Source organism: Stegostoma tigrinum, chromosome 10 (assembly GCF_030684315.1).
Source record: "Stegostoma tigrinum isolate sSteTig4 chromosome 10, sSteTig4.hap1, whole genome shotgun sequence".
NCBI lineage: Eukaryota > Metazoa > Chordata > Chondrichthyes > Orectolobiformes > Stegostomatidae > Stegostoma > Stegostoma tigrinum.
In genome coordinates, this window is record NC_081363.1 from 31,863,317 (window position 1) to 31,886,116 (window position 22,800).

The window sequence follows — 22,800 nt, forward strand, 5'->3', positions numbered from 1 at the left end:
GATCTCACGACTCTTAAACTCAATCCCCCTGTTAATGAAAGCCAAAACACCGTATGCTTTCTTAAAAACCCTGTCCGCTTGGGTGGCCATTTTAAGGGATCTATGTATCTGCACACCAAGATCCCTCTGATCCTCCACACTGCCAAGAATCCTATCCTTAATCCTGTACTCAGCTTTCAAATTCAACCTTCCAAAATGCATTACCTCGCATTTATCCAGGTTGAACTCCATCTGCCACCTCTCAGCCCATCTCTGCATCCTGTCAATGTCCCGCTGCAGCCTACAACAGCCCTCTATACTGTCAACGACACCTCCAACCTTCGTGTCGTCTGCAAACTTGCTGACCCATCCTTCAATCCCCTCATCCAAGTCATTAATAAAAATTACAAACAGTAGAGGCCCAAGGACAGAGCCCTGTGGAACACCACTCACCACTGACTTCCAGGCAGAATATTTTCCTTCTACTACCACTCGCTGCCTTCTGTTGGCCAGCCAATTCTGTATCCAGACAGCTAAGTTCCGCTGTATCCCATTCCTCGTGACCTTCTGAATGAGCCTACCATGGGGAACCTTATCAAATGCCTTACTGAAGTCCATATACACCACATCCACAGCTCGACCCTCATCAACTTATCTAGTCACATCCTCAAAGAACTCGATAAGATTTGTGAGGCATGACCTGCCCCTCACAAAGCCGTGTTGACTGCATTTGATCAAGCCATGCTCTTCCAGGTGGTCATAAATCCTATCCCTCAGAATCCTTTCTAACACCTTGCAGACGACAGACGTGAGACTTACTGCCAGCAGTATCCAAAACGGTATACTTATTGCTGAGGGGAATGCCCACAGGGGATCTCTGCACTGTCTGTCTGTCCCCTTTCCTCCCCCTAACTGTAACTCATCTATCCTTGTCCTGAGCCTTAGGAGTGACCAACTCCCGGTAACTCCTCTCAATTACCCCCTCTGCCTCCCGAATGATTCGTAGTTCCTCCAGCTCCAGCTCCATTTCCCTAACACGGTTTTCAAGGAGCTGTAGTTGAGTGCACTTCCCGCAGATGTAGCCAGCGGAGACGAAAACATGCAAAGATTTTTGTTAAGAAATGAAAAGCTCATTTTCCTGTACATCTTTCACAACTTTAGGATGTCTAACAGCAGTTTACAGCCAATGAAGTATGTTTGAACTTTAGTTACTATTATAAGATAGAATATTTCAGATATTGCCTGACAAGATATTCATATTTGCACTCGCTTGACATTGTAAATTAACTGGGAGAAAAGGGTAGCGGAAATACATCTAGATTAAGTTAAGTTTACAACGTAATTCTGGCGTTCTTTCTAAGAATTCCACTTTTTAGCACCCATTCGCTCTGCAAATGTTATTTTGTCTCCAAGTTGATGTACCTGGCTTCCAGCATCTTGCTTCTGAGCAGAGGATGTTACAAAATCAGAATGTACACTCTTTGAAATGCAAGCCTTGTTGCCCTCCATTATGCTGAAAACATAGAGCACATTCGGATGGCATTCACCAGAAGTACAACACAGGATAAACAGGTCATGACTTGAAACCAGAACTGCAATTCTGGGGCTGTGAAAGTTAATGCCACGGCTTTAAAAAAATGTGTTCAGCAGCTCACTGGCTGATGTATTATTGCAGAAATATTTGGTGTTTCCCAAAGATTTTTAAAATTCCTTGTGTACAGGAGGAGTCATGGTGTATAAATTGAAGGATTTGTCCTGGCTACAAGATTATATAAACATTACCAGCTTCCAGGGTGTAGTGGAATATATTTCCCCTGTACTGCAGGGCAAATAAGCAGGGATGGCACAAAGTAGGACAAGCTGCCAGGAAGAGGAAGAGCTAAGAGAGGAAGAAGAACTGGAAGGAAAAAAGCAAAGAACAATTGAAAGAGAAAGAGGAGCTGGAAGTAGAAAAGGCAGAAGAGCTAGAAGAAGAAACAAAGTTGACTCTCAGCATGAGACCATATCCATCCAAGATTTCCAAGGAGCAATCCTCTTCCTGGAATCACAGCAAAACATATTGTATTAAACATCTCTGCTTGAGGGGACCTCACAGAAATACATCATCTGCTGCAACTATAAAGCAGGCTGAGAATAGCATTGCTAGTTGCAGTGACGATGATAATGGCTATAATGGTTTATGCATCTAACTCCTTCCAGGCTTCATTAGGTGACAAGACCAACATCTCCCAGTTGTTATTTGAAGTTGTACAAGATATGTCACAAAGGATCTGTAGCCTAAAAAGGCTGAATATGTTTCATTCTTACTTGCCAGGAATAAGGTGGTAAAGTAAGCTGTGGCTTTACCAAGAATTGCAGGCTTCTACATAGTACAGTGCCACTGACTGCAAGCATCTTGTTTTGGAGACGCCATATGTCAACTTTGACGTCACTAGTGAATCTCGGCTATTATTTGGCTCATGATTGCAATGTGAAACCCACATATACATTGGCAGCATGCATGTATATATGCATACATTCAAAAGCCATGTGGATAGGAAGGGAGATAACAAAGTGTGGGGCTGGATGAACACAGCAGGCCAAGCAGCATCTTAGGAAGGGACTCCATCAACATGCAGCTGATACGTATCATATTGTGCAGCTCAATGTCCACTATCTTGGCAGCTATCATGCTTCCTTCATTCGACAGACTGCTACAACATCTGCTTTTGAACTACAACAACAAACAAGAGAATGGTTTTGATGGACACAGCTTTCCTTTGGGATATGGCTCATGACTCCAGTGTGCAAATGCATGCACAGGTTGACAAAATGCATGCGCATATATGAAAGCCATGCTGCCACTCACAATATGACACAGCAAAACCTATAATGGGAATGCTCAGACAGTACCCCTGCCACTTGGATTGTTGTGGAGGAGCCCTGTATTACCAGGAAAAGCAGGTATTGAGAGCTCAAATAACAAGTAACAAACTTGCTACCCTGAGGGTCCAGTCCTTGTGAGGCAGAGAAATGGAGGTAAAGGTGGTGGCAACCAACACAGCTCCTTTTTGATTAGGCTGTCTGTGATTGACTCATTTACTCCAATACTTAACTCCAATTTCCCATTCATCAACAGCTTACATCTTTACCTTCCCTCTGTTGCCACCTTCGAGGCATTCTTTTGCCACAACAATAATAAAAGCCAGCAGAAAAACACTTCAAATCAAACTTATTATGTCAAACTATTCCTGCAAACATGAAATTATCATTCTTTTTTCCCAATTTGTATGTTTCTTCCTGTAGTTACCTTATGTAGTGCTGCCATTGTGGTTGCAAAATAGATGGACCTGAAGATTTCTGGCTTTCAGTGTGAGACAGCAGATGGCCTTGCAGGATCATCTGATGCAGCTCTGACGCTAGAAATCTCAGCTTTGAATTGCACCATCTCAGCATGGGCAAAGTCAGTCTGTACTACAGATGGCAGGCAATAGCAATGGCACTGGTGGATGGGCAGTAATGGGAGATAAAGCTTATCTAAGGAGAGAAGACATTAGGTTAATCCTCCACAGTCACTATCATTCCCACATGCAGTGCATCAATCATAACAAGTTGGAGGATAGATTCTTGAACTGTTGTGGCATGCTGCAAACCCCTTTATAATTATTTCCATTGCTGCAATGGTAACAAGTTTGAAGTTTGTGTAGCAGCAAACTCAGTTGGCATGAAAACATTATGGCCTTCCAAGATAAGATGAGCTTACATGACATCAGCGCAGAGCACACATGAATTGACACTGCAACAACCTCACACTGTCTTCACTCACACCAAATTCTACTCACCCATCACTCCTGTGTTCTCTGATTTACACTGGCTCCCAGGCAAACATGTCTTGATTTTAAAATTCTCATGTTTGTTTTCAAATACTTCCCTATTTTTTAAATCATCTCTTACAGCTCCAAAACATCTGTGCTCATCTAATTGTGGCCTTTTGAACACTCTGATTTTAATTTGTTCTCCACAGCCTTCAACTGTCCGGTCCCTAAACACTGGAACTTCATCTTTAAATGTCCATCCTTCCTTCCTTCAAGACGCTTCTCAGAGCATATCTCTTTGATTGAGAATTTTGGTCATCCACCCTGGTAATATCGTATATGGATCAGGGTCAAAACCTGTTTTATAATACACATGTAAGGGCACTTCGGACGTCTCTCTGTCCCTCAAACTGAAGATTACGATACTAATCATTTGTGGTGTTTAGTATGGTTTCGGTGGGTGTGTACATAACTGCTAAGGCTGATCTGCGCATGGAAAGTTCCACTACAACCATGACAGGATACGATAGATGTGGAGTTTCTCAACTGGGACCTTCTCTCCTGGCATTTTCTGTGTCTCTGACAAACACTTACGTTCAAAGGAAGCTGTACTGTTTGTTACGTGGCTGCATCCAGTTTAATTGATCATGGGTGAACTTCTTCAATAACTCAAAGTCAACATCAAAATTCCTAAGTAAAGCTTTTGGGCAGTCCCATTATGGTTCCTTTAATCACCATTACAGGGGCGGAAATGTGGCTCAGTAGTTAGCACTACCGGCTCAGTACCAAGGACTTGAGCTCAATTCCAGCCTCAGACAACTGTCTGTGTGGAGTTAGCATGTTCTGCCTGGGTTTCCCCTAGGTGCTCCAATTTCCTCCCATAGTCCAAAGACACACAGGCTAGTTGGATTGGACATGCTAAATTGCCTATAGTGTCTAGGGATGTGTAGGTTAGGTGGATTAGCCATGGGAAATGCAGATTTACAGGGATAAGGTAGGGTGATGAGTCTGGGTGGCTTCCTCAGAGAATTAGTGTACACTTGCTGGGCCAAATGGCCTGTTACCACACTGTAGGGATTCTATCATCAGTACATCAGAGACTCAGGCTCTCCTTAGAAAATTCGTATTGGTAAGCAAGTATCAGACATTCTAGCTACATGACCAGCCCAACTAGGTCGTGACTGTCTCAGTATGGTGTGGATAGATTAGAAACATTAATACATTAATATCAATGCATCAGTAAAATTTATTGCTGCAGTGGAAGCCAAGACATCGGATATCAGGCACTGCGTAATCATTGGGCTCACAAGTCTGCTAATGGAATTAATCACCACTTCCCCCTTCTACCTTATACGCACACCCCATGCCCAGCTGGTGCCAGATCTTCCAAGATATGGAACAACAAATGCAAGTTTTCTTTTAGGTTTTCCAATTCAGCAAGCACTTCATTGTGCATACTGATTAGATTTCTTCTTTCGGCAGTCCCACTGAACTTGCGATCCTAGTCCTCTGCAGCAAAACCCATGAACTGGCACCACCCTTGTCCATTGCCCTGACAACACAAAACTCATGCTTCATCCAGAATGCTGCTTAATATCTTGTAAAATTCATAGATGCCAATATCTCAGCTGGTGACTGAAAGTGAGTGACAAGTGTTTCTTTTTCATGACTGTCTTTCTGCTCTTCCACCACAGTGCACGTGAAAACAAAAAGGCACAAAGGAAGGAGAGAACGCAAAAGGTGCATGCTTATACTATCTATGCTTTGTAAATGGGAATAAAGACAGAGGTGATAAGTGGGAGTTGATAAATGAGAGATGAATGTGAGCAGGTTTAATTATTAAGGACACCATAATCTTTAAATAAATACTTGACAGTACAATGATGATTCTATCCCTGCCACAGCTTCAACCATAGCTGCTATAATTGTCCACAACTTCCTTTGTCAGATTAAGGACATTAAGGATCTGCCATCAGTCAGGTGCTGATGCCTGTGGTCATGTGTCATCTTGCCTTGCAAAAAAGCAGGTGGTAGTGTGTTATTAAATGTGGCCCAATGTGTTTGGGTGATGTGGTTGTCATGATTGAATAGCAAACAGTGCAAGCTGAAAGATGTGATGAGTCTTGCAGAAGACTAAGTGTATGAGGATGAAGTAAGGTTATGTCAGGTATGAGTTGAGACTAGTACAGACTATTTATTGATGAAATACGGGTGTGGTGCATCGAGGAGTGAGTGAAACATGATGGTGCAGTTGTTGGAAATTGGCTTTTGAAAGTACATTCATTGATCTTGAGTACTCATGAACTATCTCTGCACCTTTTACAGCACTGCATCTAAGCCTTCCAGGTTAGACCTGGTATTGCTCATCATGGCTATCTTTGCCTTTGTTAAGTTTGTACTTATTTAAAAAAAATTCATTCACATGTTGTTAGATTCATCCACTAGGCCAGCAATTATTGCCCAGGCCTAGATGACCTTGAAACATTGATTGTGATCTGTGTTCATCAACTGTAGATGGTACATTCTGCTGTTCATCAGTGGTAAGTGTTTGAGCATATAGTGCCAATTGAGAGGGATACTTTGTCCTGAATGGTGTCAAGTTTGTTGAATTTTGTTGAAGATAGACTCATCTAAGCAATTGGGAAGTCTTCCATCACATCCCTGTCACGTAACTTGTAGTTGGTGGACAGGCTGTGGGGATTCAGGAGGCAAACTGCAGATTCCTAATTCTGACCTGTTCTCTACTCAGTTTCTGGCCAGCGTGTTGATAGTAGGGGATTCACCAATATTCATGTCACTGAATGTCATAGGGTGATGGGTTTCTTCTTCTGTTGGGAGATGGTCACTACCACAGTGGTAATGTTCCTCCTCTGAGTCAGGAGGCCCAAATTCAAGTCCCATCTGCTCCACAGATGTGACATAACATCTCTCTGAACAGGTGGATTAGAAAAGGTCTGTATATGGCTCAATAGGGGCAATCCCTGCACCTGTTTACAGACATGAGATTGCAGCCTTTCGTTATGCCAATTTAATGTAAAAGGAACGGAAGAAATTGAAATTAAAAATTAACTTTAAAATGTTCTTATTGTAAGTAAATCATGCTGGCATTATATGATCATGAGTTTCTTCAAGATTTGTGCACCAATCTCAAATTACATGAAATACTGCCAACTCAATGTGCTTAGTCACTGCCAATGCTCTAACATTGGTATTTTATGAAAACCCAAAATGTACAAATGTGAACATTGTAGAGGAGGAATGGCACAAAAATGAAAATAAAATCAAGATTCCTTGCATTAGCAACAAATGAAGAAACAAGTTTTAAATTTTTTTTTCTTAATTGAAAGAAGTTTTATTTTTTAAAGTTCAATAATTTAAATTTAAATAGGGGAAGACATTGTGAATGACCATTACTCAAACATCAAAGCAGTTTGGTAAATTTATTATAAAACCTGAAACAGCAGCAGTCCTTAAAATCTACAATATGGCCTGAAAAAGGGAAAGCTCCTTTGTTTTCAACACTGATTTTGTTCAAATGTATAATTATGCTGTCATTTAACTTAAGGGAATTACATGGAAAAGATATATTTGTATCTGGTTTGGTCCTATGAACTGAAAAGAGTAAAAGGTTTTAAAAACTTCAGTCTCAAGATATGGATGTCTCTGGCAAATCCAACATTTATTGCACATCCATTTGCCCTCGAGCCACTTGTGCTTGTGAGCTGCCTTCTTGAACTGTTGTGTGTATACTTAGTGCTTTTATGAAGGGAATTCCAAGCTTTTAAACCCAGGAACTGTAAAAGAACAGCAGGAATATTCCATTGGGTTAGTATCTGTCTTGGAAGGAAACTGGCATGTGATGGTCCTCCCAATGGCTATTCCACCCTTGTCATGAGTATGCACAGGAGTGTGTGTGTTGGGGGGTTTTTGAATAAGGTGGGCATGAAGAGGTTGTCATTGAGGGCTGTGGATCTTTACTTCATGGCGTTTAGATGGATGAAAGGAAATCTCATTGAAAATGACAGAATACTTAGAGACATGGTTAGATTAAACATCTTCTCCATGTTCCAATAACAGGAGAGACCAGGAGCCAAAGGTGCATTATCAGAACGAAGGGACGATTTTTTACAACGGAGATGAGGAGGAATTTTGTCAGCCAGAGGGTGGCAAATCTGTGGAACTCAGAGCAGGAGAATGGGTTTGACAAACATATCAGCTACAATCGAACGATTGAGCAGATTCGATGGGCTGAATGGCCTACTTCTCCTTCTATACATCGCAATTTTATGGGTGGTGGAGATAATGGTCAAGATGGTGGATGGAATGCTAATCAATCAGGCTGCTTTGTCCTGTACAGGGAAACTGCTAGATTTTCTCTTATTCAAGGTGGTGACACATAAACAAAGTCTTCAAAATTGAGTTTGATTGAATAATATTCATTCCAAGAGGACAAATTAAGTACTGTCACAGCCCACTGGAATGGGATAACTGAACATCTGGAATTTAAGATTGCGAACATTAAGTAAAATCTACTCATGTCAGCTGAAGCAAGTTGAAAGCTTGGACTGGTAACCTTGCATGTTGCATTGTCTATAGTGGGCTTTGCTGGTAAATACTCAATTGGATACACAGGTGTTTTTACTGGTGGTGGTAGTTAGTTTAAAAAATAGTAGCCTTACAAGTGCCAGGAGAGATGTGCAGCATGTCACAGGCAATGAAGCAACTGATTGCCAAACAAATCCTAGCAGATTACATAAATGTTTTTACAGATCTTGGACGTCTTCCTGGTGAATATCTAGAACTGAATGGGAGGGTGAGACCAATGCAGCATCTGCCAAGAGAGTTCCAATTTCCCTGAAGTCCAGCCTGAAATAGAAGACAGAATAGCCAGTAAAGGGAATGCAAATCAAAAAGTGACAACTCCTACAAACTGTATTCACAGTGCAGTATAATAAAAACTTGGAAAACTGACAGTATGCATAGATCCAATGGATCTCACAAAGTTTTGAAGAGATCTTATTACCTCACACAAACCATTGAAGAAATTTTGCCAAAAATTGCTGAGATGAGAGGTTTTTACTACTCTTGATATGAAGGATAGTTATTGACAAGTGAGGCTGACTGAAAGCAACAGTTCTCTAACTGCATTCCAGATGCTGGTCAGGAGATACCAATGCTTGCAAATTCCACAATCCACTGCTCTGGAAGACTATCAACATTGACAGCATTAGGTAGACTGTCATCTTCCCAGAGTGAAAGGATATAATAGATGCTTTACAAGACTGTGGATTTGGAAATACAATGCCAGAAGTCATCATTGACAGCAATCAGAATTTAGGGCAACTGCTACAGTCTGATTGCCAGGTGAACTGGGAGTTTGACAAAAAAAAATGGAATTAAAGTTGTCTGAAATTATATATGTAAGTCATGTACTGAGAGTATAAAAGGACTTCACCAAGATCTCAACAAGATGAGAGCTGTGGATGATGGAATGACTGATAGTTGTGAAAGCAATGAAACGATATGTGAGTTTTGTAAACTATTCAGCACAATGCTTGTCTAATTTGACATTACAGAGTGTGAACCTCTACACAGCTTCACTACCAAGAATATGCCATGGAATCAGGGGAAAAAGCACGCTTTACCAGAATCAAATAACTAATGACAACAACACCTGTGGTAAGGTACTGAAATGTCAAAGATAAGTCCCCCTCCAGTGTGATGTCAGAAAAACAAGACTTGCAGCAAACTTTATGCAGCGAGGATAACCCGATGCAACAGCAATCGGGACACTGATAGAAACGGAATTCATTCAGATTGAGTGTGTGTGTTTGGCCAATGCTTTTGCTTTTAATCAATAACTATTTTAGAGAGATAAAGTGACAACTGAGTCCGAACACAAAGACACTTCAAAGCAATTACCGCAAATTGCAAATGCTTGAAAGCAGATAGAAACAAAGAATGTTAATTCATTTACAGAGACATCATCAAGCTGAGGTACAAGCAATGTGCATTGCCAACATGCTGCTGAGAGCACCAGTTCCTTTGAAGAATGTTGAGAATTCCAAGACAGAGTGTGAAATCTTCTGAATTTGAAGAGATGATGTGCTTTGCTTGATGTGCTCCGAAAGTCATCAACCCAGAAGAGACACTGAATCTGAAAGACATTCGTCTTACTCAAGGTAAGCAAACTATGCAATAAAAAGCTACTCTCCAAGTGCTATAGGACATAGTGATGAAAGAGTGGGCTGAAAGCATCAAGACATAGCTAATGCTCTAAAAATAGTACTGGGCATACAGGGATAGCCCACAATGGCTTCTTATACAAAGGAAATAGTCACATCCCTAAGAAGATTACAAATGAGGTACAGAAGCATATCCAGCCAAGTCTTCAAGGAATTGAGTCTAGTCTGAGAAAGACAAAGAGAGGTGGTCTATTGGTAAACATGAGCAACGAGATTAACAAACACAGGGATTAACAAACACATGCCAAGCTAAGCAAGCTAAACAGCTGCTTAAGATATGTTAAGTCCAAGTCAGGCAATGGATGAAGCTTCAAGTTGACTTCTTTAGTTTTACAATAACTGATTATCTTGTCACCACCACTTATTATTCAATGACTGTAGGCCAGGTGACATCAATGAGTACCAGTGAGTCTGTAGAATGTTTGAAAGCACATTTCAGTCATCATGGCATTCTGGACATTGTGATGAGTGATAATTGCCCTCCAGTCAAGAGTGACGAGTTTAGCTGCTTCACAAATGATTGGAAAATTTAACACCATACATCAACTCTACACTATCTCCAGTCAAACTGGAAGACAGAGGCAGCACTGAAAAATTGCCAAAAGGATCAGACAGAAAATCAAACAAACGTTTGCAAGGCAATCCTTGAGTGAAGGCATAAATCTAGTGAAGACATATAATGCAATCTAATCCAAAGGCCAGGGGTCAGGCCGCACCCAAACTATCCTTCCGAAACCAAAACCCTAATTAAGCTAGAAGTATTAACAGGCCTAAGTGACAAAATCAAGGTGAAATGACAGAAAGCAAAATTTCATTTTGATAACAACTGTGAAGTTATTGCCAAAGCTCAGCATCAGAGGACCAGTCATATTGCAAATAGTGCCCTCACCCATGTTGATGCTCTGGTGAAGAAAGCACTACAATGCTTCTACTTCCTCAGGAGGTGAAGGAAATTTGGCCTGTCTGTAAAGACTCTTACCAATTTTTATAGATGGACCATAGAAAGGATTCTATCCAGATGCATCACAGCTTATTGTGGCAGCTGCTGTGCCCAGGACCATCAGGTACTTCAAAGAGTTGTGAACATAGCCTGATCAATCATGCAAGCCAATCTTCCATCCATTGATTCTATCTATACTTCTACTGCCTCGGAAAGTCATCCAATATAACCAAAGATGTCTCCCAGTCGGGTTATAATCCCTTCCAACCACTTCAACCGGGCAGAAGGCACAAAAGCTTAAATACACCCACCAACAGATTCAAGAACAGTTTCTTCCCCACTGTTATTAGACTTCAGAATGGACCTCTCAAATTTCAAGTTTAATGTTGACCTCGCTCCTTATGCATCTTCTCTGCAGCCCTAACATTGGACTCCTTGCTCTGTTCTATTACCTTTATGCACTTTATATGGTATAATTGGCCTGCACTGCAAGCAAAACAAAACTTTTCACTGTATCTAGGTACATGTGACAATAATAAATCAAATCAAATACTCTATGCTCTCAATGAAAGCCCCGGTGGTAACTTGGGACCTGTGTACAGCAGTTATCTCCTCAATTGTACACAGTTAAAACAGAAAACACAAATATCTATATCACAACAACCATTGAGAAGCTGTGTTGTCTTGACTACAGATAGCAGATCAGAAGAAATGATCTCCCCTCATGCACAGTATACAGGACTACCATGAGTGCCAGAGGTCCACTATTCCTCAGCAACTTAAGTGGATCAGCAAAAACAGTCATCATGCAAATTACGCTCTCCAGAAAGGAAACGTCACCCGAGTAATGAGCAAATAAGCAAGAGAAAGCAAATTATAATGCACATGCATATCATTAGGAGACGTACAGTTTAAAGTCTATGAATGCAATACATGTGCAGAGACTAACAGAAATGAAGTTGACTAGAGTTAACACAATTTATTGTTATGAATAATGATAATTTTCTTCATAACTGTGGATATTGGGTAACTTGCATATAACTTGTAGCTGCAAATATGTGCAGTCTGTTGGGGGGCTCACTAACACTATTTGTTATTGTCACACTTGAAACAATGGCTAACAATAGAAGTGCATACCCAACAAATCACATCAAAACTCTGCACTCCTGCCACATCCAGCTGTGAATAATTACTTAACATTCAGGGAACGAGGCTCCATGAATAATCCCATCCTGAACAATGTTGCAAAACATAAGTGAAAAAGATAATGCTGAAGCATTTGCATCCATCTTCAGCTAGGGGTGCTGGGAGGATGATCTATCTTGGCCTCTTTCTAAGTAGGCCAGCATCACAGACGCCAGTTTTCCAGCAATTTGATTCACTCCAGATGATATCAAGAAATGGCTAAAGGCACTAGGTATGTAAAGATGATGGGCGCTGACAACATTTCGCTTGTAGTACAAAAGAGTGTGATCCAGAACTTGCCGTGCCCTGAGCCAAACTGTTGCATATCTGAACAATCATTCCACTGTAATTTGCAGATAATAGATGTAGCTCCACTGGATCAGCTTGGCTAAGGGACCAGCTAATTCTGGAGCACAGCACGCCTTCTGGGATGAAAACTAAATAATACAAGGGCCCGAGCCTACATCCAGGGCCAACAATGGCGCCTCATTGCATTGTCTCTTATGCCATCTTTGTTCCTAACTTATCACTAAGATCAAGTTCATCAGATATCTTTTATCATCACCACATCTGACAAATAACCAAAACTGTGCAGTTGTAATGATAGTAAAATAGTTAGCTTTGTAAGTGTAAAGATTGTGAATACTATCAGCAATTTTTGGCATCAGTCCATAACCAATTAAAAGTGAAAATTGTCTATGATTCTTTCCTCTTATAGAATAACATGCTGAAGTCACTGGAGATTGAAATCTTTTGGAAATCATTGATCTCCCCCTTTTTGATGAACTACTGCCATTAAAAATCTTTGCCATGATGCTTTGTTAATAAAATTTAGTTTGGTTTTTTAATGGAATAATAAACCATACCTACTTAAGAGGAGACTCTCCAGTCCTAGCAAACTATACTTGTGGCAATTTCAGTTTTTGTCATGCAAATAAAAATATAGTACTTCATCTTTTAGCTTGTCTGCCTCTATGTCTCAATGCTTCCTTCTCTCATATATTTTGAAAAAGTGCAGGATATCAGTGCATTACACGTCCTTGTTTGCTGTCTGTGTTTCTCCATTTCTGTAGGCTTGGAGGTCCTCTTGACCTAGCATCTGACTCAAACTAATTTTGGAAAAGGTGAAATTCATGCCACAAAAATTGCCAGGTCTTTGAGAACAGCTTTCTGTGGAGATCAGTGACAACAGCTATGCCAATTTGCTGCTAATGGAAAAAACTATCCAAGTATATTTTGCAAACCACTTTTCAAAGGGATCAAGGTGATAGATGTTAAAATCAAATAAAATGTTCCCATTTTTTGCACTATAGATAGAAATCAAACTAAGCCTCATGTATTTCCGTGATAAACTAATTAGATTCTAGAAGGAACATTGTGTAGGTAAAATGGCATTTCAACAGTGAAGACTGATCATTCAAAATTAATTTCTTGGAAATTATTACTCTTGGATTTAAATTACATGACACTTTCCATCATTATTAAATTAACAAATTTGAATGATTCTAACTCTAAGTAACGTAGACTAAAATTAATTACAAAATGATTTGCTAAATCAAAGTGATGTGCTTTGTGATCCTTCTGAACATCTTAACACTGTGCAGAATATTGTTTTGACACAGTATTTTTAAAAACTGAATCTGGTAGAATATTCAATCACAGTACCTCTTTTATAATTATTGCTCATAAATGCTATAAGTCACCACTGTGGAAAGAGTTTCTGTAAAATTCTTTATTGTAACTGCAGGAAATCCAGTGGAAACTACAAGAATGAGACACAAATCCAATTGTGTCAATATTACAATGCTAAAGAAGAATATGTTGAAGGGGTCACAAGAAGAACAGAAGGATGAAACTCGTGTGCTGCTTAAACATTGGCATTTACTGATTCAGCTGAACAGTCTGCTTCTGTGCTACATGAACTGAAACAGGGATTTTATGAGCATGGCAGGCACGCGCCTGGGCTCATCGTGGAAAAAGATACAAGGTGAGATGTTGAGAGATTGCAGGAATGAGTAGGGAATGGCTCTCAAATTTACCAAATCCTTAATAGGTCAATAATGACAAACATAACTCAGGAATTGGACTTACTATACAAGGCAAGTCAGGATCGAGTAAATGACTGCAGACTAGTGCACAGAGTAAGACAAGACAGGCACAAGCTGCGCCGAAAAGCATGAAACATAAGCATTGGTTCCAAAAACTTCAAATGGCAGAAAATATAAGCACTGATACTAAAAGCTTCAATAGGCATTTAGAATCACAGAATCATGGAACCTCTATAGTGTGGTGTAAAAAGAAACAGAATAGTGAAAGTAAATGTTGGCCCTTTAGAAAATGAAAATAGTGAGGTAATAATGGGAAACTCAGAAATGGCAGAGATGCTAAACAATATTTTGTCTCTGTTTTTACAGTAGAAGCAATTTTTTTCCCAAAAAACTGCAGTTACTACAGAGGAACATGGTGAAATTACTATAACTAAGGAGAAGGTATTAAGTAAACTAATGGAATTAAAGACAGGTAAGTCCCCGGGGCTAATGGCCTGCACCTTGAGTAGCAGCAGAGATATTTAATTTCTTTCAAACAGACTCCCTACAATGTGGAAGCAGGCCATTTGGTCCATTTTTTCCACACTCACCCTCCAAATAGCATCCCTCTCTCTTCCTTATCCCTGTAACCCAGCTACTCCACCTAACCTATACACCCATGGGCACTATGGGCAATTTACTACAGCCAATCCATCTAAGCTGCACATCTTTGGGCTCTGGAAGGAAATTGGAGTGCCTAGAGGAAACCCATGCAGACATGGGGAGAATGTACAAAGTCCATGCAGACTGTTGCCCAGGGCTGGAATCGAACCCTGGTGCCTTGCAGGGTGAGGCAGTAGTGCTAACCACCGAACCACCAGATGTATCAGTTATGATTTTTGAAAATTCTCAGCAATAATACTAGTGGATGGGAAACATGCTAATGTGATACCCTTATTCAAAAAGGGTGGGAGGTAAAAAGTGGGAAATTATAGACCAGTTAGTTTGACTCTGTAGTGGGGAAGTCACTAGAGTCAATCATAAAGGAGAAGATAACTGAGTACTCGGAGAAACAAAGCTCAATTCATCAGTGTCAACACGCATTCCAAAACCTTCCCACTCATCCCCGCCTCCCTAACCTGCTCCTCCTCTCACCTATCCCCTCCTCCCACCTCAAGCCGCACCCCTTGACCTGTCCGTCCTCCCTGGATTGACCTATCCCCTCCCTACACTCACCTTTACTGGCTCCATCCTCGCCTCTTTGACCTGTCTGTCTCCTCGCCACCTATCTTCTCCTCTATCCATCATTGATCTGCCTCCCCCTCTCTCCCTATTTATCTAAGGACACCCTTCCCCTCCCCCATTTCTGATGAAGGGTCTAGGCCGGAAACTTCAGCTTTCCTGCTCCTGAGATGCTGCTTGGCCTGCTGCGTTCATCCAGCTCTACACCTTGTTGTCTTGGATTCTCCAGCATCTGCAGTTCCCATTGTCTCTGATATAGTTTCATGAAGAGCAAGTTATGCTTGACAAACTTGCTGGAATTTTGTGAGGATGAAAACAACAAGGTTGATAATGGGGATCAGGTAGATAGGGTATATCTAGACCGTTAGAGGGCGCTGTATAAAAGACTGATCTGGAAGATTAATCCCAGGTGATTAAGAGTAGAATATTGGCTTGGATGGAGGATTGGCTTACTGATAGAAAACAGACGGTTAGGATAAATGGGTCCTTCTCTGGATGGCAAATTGTAACTACTGGGTAACTAGTTCAGTTCTCGGACCTCAGCTACTTACAATGTTTATAAATGATATGCAAGCAGAGACAGCGTAATATAACAAAGCTTGCAAATGATACTAAAATATATAGGAAAGCAGGCAGTGATGAGGAGATAAAGAGTTTATAGATGAATATTAATATTGTAGGAACACTGAACAGAATCTGGTAGATACAGCTTAATGTGGATAAGTTGTCCAGTTTGGCAAGGAAAACAAAAGGGCAAATTATTACTTAAATCGGAAGCAAATTCAAAATGCATCAGTGCAAAGGAATCTGGGCATCTTTGTGCATGAATTGCAGAGATTGGGAATTCAGGTGCAGCATATAATAAGAATCAAATAGAATACTGGCACAGATTGCAAAAGGACTCTATTATAAAAGTAGTTTTGTTACACGTTTCAAAGATGTTCGTGAGACCACATGTGGAATATTGTGCCCAGTTCTGGTCTCGTTACTTGATCAACAATGTGGTCGTACTGGATGCAGCTTAGACGTCGTTCACAAAATTGATTCCACCAATGAAAATGCTATTGAATGAGGAGCAGTTGAATATGTTGGACTTGTACTTGCTGGAATTCAGAAGAATGAGGGGGGGGGTCTGATTAAGCTATATAAAACTCTAACGGGGATTGATAAGGTGGACATTGAACAGATGTTCTCCCTTGTGAGAGAGTTTTGAGCAAGAAGACATAGATATAGACCGCTTCATAAGTTAGGTTCATAAGTGAGATAAGGAGAAACTATTTCTCTCAGAGGGTTGTGAACAGAATGTAGAACATAGAACAGTGCAGCACAGTACAAGCCCTTCGGACCACAATGTTGTGCAGAACTTTTACCCTAAGCCTAATGTCTACCTAACCTCTACCCCTACCTAATACCATCATCCATATGCCCATCTAATAGCCGCTTAAATGCCCCTAATGAGGCCGACTCTACTACTCTCTCCGGCAATGCATTCCACACCCCTACCACTCTCTGAGTAAAGAACCTACCTCTGACGTCTCCCTTATATCTACCTCCACTCACATTAAAACTATGCCCCCTCGTAATCGCTACCTCCACCCTAGGAAAAAGTCTCTGGCTGTCAACTCTATCGTACCTCTGATCATTTTGTACACCTAAATCTTTGGAATCTGTGGAACTCACTGCCACAGAATGTGGTGGAGGCAGGATCAATAAAAAGTAAGTACATATGTTTTTGATGAAAAGCAGGATAAAGGGCTATGGGGAACGGACACGAAAGTGGAGTTGTGACCAGGATATAAGCAGCCATGATCATATTAAATACCAGAGTGGGCTTGAAGGGTTGAATTTGCTACTCTTGTTCCTAATTCCCATGTTCCCATGTATGCCGAATGCAGGGGGTTACATATCTGATTCACAGAATGCGTTACAGCAACTCAAGTTTACTTCAACAGCTGTTCCCCCCCTCCACCCCGCAAACTCCATCAATAAAAGGACAAGAGCAGAAATGCAATGGGATCACTCTCCCTCGATGTCCACCTCCAAATCACATACCATCCTGAAATGGAGAGAAGTTACTCCATTGAATGTGCATTGGAGGCCAAAAGCACCTGTAATTCTGGTAGAATTGCTGGGATCGTGGATATGGATTTTGAGAGCTGCGGTAATAATGACAAAATACTGGAAATACTGAACAAGTCTGATAGCACAGTAGACACAATAATTGAGTTAGAACCACATAGCCATAGTTAAAATATCAATATAGAAAGATCGACTCACAGCATTGTGTCTGTTCTAGGGGAAACAGTCCAAGCCAATGCAATGTTTCCACATTCCCTGGCAACTTTCTTGCAAATCTGTTCTGTATCCTCTCTAAGGCAATCATTCCCTTCTGTAATTTGGTGATCAAAACTACCAAAAACTGTAGTTGAGGCCTAACCAGTGTCTTAGATCGAGTATGCAATCCCTGCTCTCATAGTCAATACCTCACCCAACTGAGGTAAGCAGCCCATTTGCCTTCTTTAGCACGTTATATACCTGTCTTCAGGGATCGATTGACATGCACACCAAGGTCTCTCACATTCTCCAAGCCTTTCTATCACCTCTTGTTAATGTTTAAAATTGATGATCTTTCATGAGAAAGAAGCTATATGGTTTGGACCATAAGCTTTTTGAGCAGGTCAAAATTATTATAACATGCGGATTATCTTCATTATCAAAGACAAGTCTGTCTGTGCAGTAATGCTGCGTTGTTGCATTAGGGTGCAACTGGAAATTGATGAAACAGGGAGTTAGGCAATAAAGGGAGAAGGAAGAGGGAGGAGGTGATCAGTCACTCTTTTTCTCTCATTGGCAAATATTTCTGATTTTTAATATCCAAATAAGGTCTTGGGAAATTTGGGCACAATGGAAAAGAGGAGTTGGAGGGAAGGGCACTGAGGCTGAGCAAGAAATAAATGTTAAAACCAAGGCTCATGTCCTACATGTTTACCTGGAAGCCCAGGCAAGAGGCAGACAGAGAGAGAGGGACAGAGGGACAGAGGGACAGAGGGACAGAGGGAGAGAGGGACAGAGGGAGAGAGGGAGAGAGGGACAGAGGGACAGAGGGAGAGAGGGACAGAGGGACAGAGGGACAGAGGGACAGAGGGACAGAGGGACAGAGGGAGAGAGGGAGAGAGGGAGAGAGGGAGAGAGGGAGAGAGGGAGAGCGGGAGAGCGGGAGAGCGGGAGAGCGGGACAGAGGGACAGAGGGACAGAGGGACAGAGGGACAGAGGGACAGAGGGACAGAGGGAGAGAGGGACAGAGGGAGAGAGGGAGAGAGGAAGAGAGGGACAGAGGGACAGAGGGAGAGAGGGACAGAGGGAGAGAGGGACAGAGGGAGAGAGGGACAGAGGGAGAGAGGGACAGAGGGACAGAGGGACAGAGGGACAGAGGGACAGAGGGAGAGAGGGACAGAGGGACAGAGGGAGAGAGGGACAGAGGGACAGAGGGAGAGAGGGACAGAGGGAGAGAGGGACAGAGGGACAGAGGGACAGAGGGACAGAGGGAGAGCGGGAGAGCGGGAGAGCGGGACAGAGGGACAGAGGGACAGAGGGACAGAGGGACAGAGGGAGAGAGGGAGAGAGGGAGAGAGGGAGAGAGGGAGAGCGGGAGAGCGGGAGAGCGGGAGAGCGGGAGAGCGGGAGAGCGGGAGAGCGGGACAGAGGGACAGAGGGACAGAGGGACAGAGGGACAGAGGGACAGAGGGAGAGAGGGAGAGAGGGAGAGAGGGAGAGAGGGAGAGAGGGAGAGAGGGACAGAGGGACAGAGGGACAGAGGGACAGAGGGACAGAGGGACAGAGGGACAGAGGGACAGAGGGACAGAGGGAGAGAGGGAGAGAGGGAGAGCGGGAGAGCGGGAGAGCGGGAGAGAGGGACAGAGGGACAGAGGGACAGAGGGACAGAGGGAGAGAGGGAGAGCGGGAGAGCGGGAGAGCGGGACAGAGGGACAGAGGGACAGAGGGACAGAGGGACAGAGGGACAGAGGGACAGAGGGAGAGAGGGACAGAGGGACAGAGGGACAGAGGGAGAGAGGGAGAGAGGGAGAGAGGGAGAGAGGGAGAGAGGGAGAGAGGGAGAGAGGGACAGAGGGACAGAGGGACAGAGGGAGAGAGGGAGAGAGGGAGAGAGGGAGAGAGGGAGAGAGGGAGAGCGGGAGAGCGGGAGAGCGGGAGAGCGGGACAGAGGGACAGAGGGACAGAGGGACAGAGGGACAGAGGGACAGAGGGACAGAGGGAGAGAGGGAGAGAGGGACAGAGGGACAGAGGGAGAGAGGGACAGAGGGAGAGAGGGAGAGCGGGAGAGCGGGAGAGCGGGAGAGAGGGACAGAGGGACAGAGGGACAGAGGGACAGAGGGACAGAGGGAGAGAGGGAGAGCGGGAGAGCGGGACAGAGGGACAGAGGGACAGAGGGACAGAGGGACAGAGGGACAGAGGGAGAGAGGGAGAGAGGGAGAGAGGGAGAGAGGGACAGAGGGACAGAGGGACAGAGGGAGAGAGGGAGAGAGGGAGAGAGGGAGAGCGGGAGAGCGGGAGAGCGGGAGAGCGGGAGAGCGGGACAGAGGGACAGAGGGACAGAGGGACAGAGGGACAGAGGGACAGAGGGAGAGAGGGAGAGAGGGAGAGAGGGACAGAGGGACAGAGGGACAGAGGGACAGAGGGACAGAGGGACAGAGGGAGAGCGGGAGAGCGGGAGAGCGGGAGAGCGGGAGAGAGGGACAGAGGGACAGAGGGACAGAGGGACAGAGGGAGAGAGGGACAGAGGGACAGAGGGACAGAGGGACAGAGGGACAGAGGGACAGAGGGACAGAGGGACAGAGGGAGAGCGGGAGAGCGGGAGAGCGGGAGAGCGGGAGAGCGGGAGAGCGGGACAGAGGGACAGAGGGACAGAGGGACAGAGGGACAGAGGGACAGCGGGAGAGCGGGAGAGCGGGAGAGCGGGACAGAGGGACAGAGGGACAGAGGGACAGAGGGACAGAGGGAGAGAGGGACAGAGGGACAGAGGGACAGAGGGACAGAGGGAGAGAGGGAGAGAGGGAGAGAGGGAGAGCGGGAGAGCGGGAGAGCGGGAGAGCGGGAGAGCGGGACAGAGGGACAGAGGGAGAGAGGGAGAGAGGGAGAGAGGGAGAGAGGGAGAGAGGGACAGAGGGACAGAGGGAGAGAGGGAGAGAGGGAGAGCGGGAGAGCGGGAGAGCGGGAGAGCGGGAGAGAGGGACAGAGGGAGAGAGGGAGAGAGGGAGAGAGGGACAGAGGGACAGAGGGACAGAGGGACAGAGGGACAGAGGGACAGAGGGAGAGAGGGAGAGAGGGAGAGAGGGACAGAGGGAGAGAGGGAGAGAGGGAGAGAGGGAGAGAGGGAGAGAGGGAGAGAGGGACAGAGGGACAGAGGGACAGAGGGAGAGAGGGAGAGAGGGAGAGAGGGAGAGAGGGACAGAGGGAGAGAGGGAGAGAGGGAGAGCGGGAGAGCGGGAGAGCGGGAGAGAGGGACAGAGGGACAGAGGGACAGAGGGACAGAGGGACAGAGGGACAGAGGGAGAGAGGGAGAGAGGGAGAGAGGGAGAGAGGGAGAGAGGGAGAGAGGGACAGAGGGAGAGAGGGACAGAGGGAGACAGGGACAGAGGGAGAGAGGGAGAGCGGGACAGAGGGACAGAGGGACAGAGGGACAGAGGGAGAGAGGGAGAGAGGGAGAGAGGGATAGAGGGAGAGAGGGAGAGAGGGAGAGAGGGACAGAGGGACAGAGGGAGAGAGGGACAGAGGGAGAGAGGGACAGAGGGAGAGAGGGAGAGCGGGAGAGAGGGACAGAGGGACAGAGGGACAGAGGGACAGAGGGAGAGAGGGAGAGAGGGACAGAGGGACAGAGGGACAGAGGGACAGAGGGACAGAGGGACAGAGGGAGAGAGGGAGAGAGGGAGAGAGGGAGAGAGGGAGAGAGGGAGAGAGGGCGAGAGGGCGAGAGGGACAGAGGGCGAGAGGGCGAGAGGGCGAGAGGGACAGAGGGACAGAGGGACAGAGGGACAGAGGGACAGAGGGACAGAGGGACAGAGGGACAGAGGGACAGAGGGACAGAGGGAGAAGGGAGAGAGGGAGAAGGGAGAGAGGGAGAAGGGAGAGAGGGAGAGAGGGAGAGAGGGAGAGAGGGAGAGAGGGACAGAGGGAGAGAGGGACAGAGGGAGAGAGGGACAGAGGGACAGAGGGACAGAGGGACAGAGGGACAGAGGGACAGAGGGACAGAGGGACAGAGGGACAGAGGGACAAGTGTGAGGGGGGAAGAAGAGTGAGACACAGAGTGGGGGAGACGTAAGGGGGGGGAAGAGAGCGAGACAGAGCGAGAGAGAGAGAAGGGGAGAGCGAGACAAAGCGAGAGAGAGAGAGAAGGGGAGAGCGAGAGAGAGAAAAGGGGAGAGCGAGACAGAGCGAGAGAGAGGGAAGGGGAGAGCGAGACAGAGCGAGAGAGGGGGAAGGGGAGAGCGAGACAGAGCGAGAGAGGGGGAAGGGGAGAGCGAGACAGAGCGAGAGAGAGGGAAGGGGAGAGCGAGACAGAGCGAGAGAGAGGGAAGGGGAGAGCGAGACAGAGCGAGAGAGAGGGAAGGGGAGAGCGAGACAGAGCGAGAGAGAGGGAAGGGGAGAGCGAGACAGAGCGAGAGAGAGGGAAGGGGAGAGCGAGACAGAGCGAGAGAGGGGGAAGGGGAGAGCGAGACAGAGCGAGAGAGGGGGAAGGGGAGAGCGAGACAGAGCGAGAGAGGGGGAAGGGGAGAGCGAGACAGAGCGAGAGAGGGGGAAGGGGAGAGCGAGACAGAGCGAGAGAGGGGGAAGGGGAGAGCGAGACAGAGCGAGAGAGAGGGAAGGGGAGAGCGAGACAGAGCGAGAGAGAGGGAAGGGGAGAGCGAGACAGAGCGAGAGAGAGGGAAGGGGAGAGCGAGACAGAGCGAGAGAGAGGGAAGGGGAGAGCGAGACAGAGCGAGAGAGAGGGAAGGGGAGAGCGAGACAGAGCGAGAGAGAGGGAAGGGGAGAGCGAGACAGAGCGAGAGAGAGGGAAGGGGAGAGCGAGACAGAGCGAGAGAGAGGGAAGGGGAGAGCGAGACAGAGCGAGAGAGAGGGAAGGGGAGAGCGAGACAAAGCGAGAGAGAGGGAAGGGGAGAGCGAGACAGAGCGAGGGAGAGAGAAGGGCAGAGCGAGGCAGAGCGAGAGAGAGAGAAGGGGAGAGCGAGACAGAGCGAGAGAGAGAGAAGGGGAGAGCGAGACAGAACGAGAGAGAGGGAAGGGGAGAGCGTGACAGAGAGAGAGAGAGAGAAGGGGAGAGCGAGACAGAGCGAGAGAGAGAGAGAAGGGGAGAGCGAGACAGAGCAAGAGAG

At 45.2% G+C, this 22,800-nt stretch overlaps 1 protein-coding gene across 4 annotated transcripts in view; it reads right to left on the bottom strand.

Moving 5' to 3' along the window:
• Positions 1-22,800, bottom strand: part of LOC125455296 (spermatogenesis-associated protein 7-like) — a 103,417-nt gene that overhangs the window by 36,875 nt on the left and 43,742 nt on the right. The window contains exons 2-3 of one of the 4 annotated variants that reach the window (XM_048537043.2): positions 8,453-8,639; positions 3,269-3,495 (exon numbers count right to left, since the gene is read on the bottom strand). The exons of 2 other annotated variants lie outside the window; for them this stretch is intronic. Coding sequence is in view for 1 of the 2 variants with exons in the window: in XM_048537042.2 (XP_048392999.1) it covers positions 8,453-8,477 (25 nt within the window). In the remaining variant the exon portion in view is untranslated. The remainder of the gene's footprint in view (positions 1-3,268; positions 3,496-8,452; positions 8,640-22,800) is intronic. One more of the 4 variants, XM_048537042.2, reaches the window with a different exon arrangement.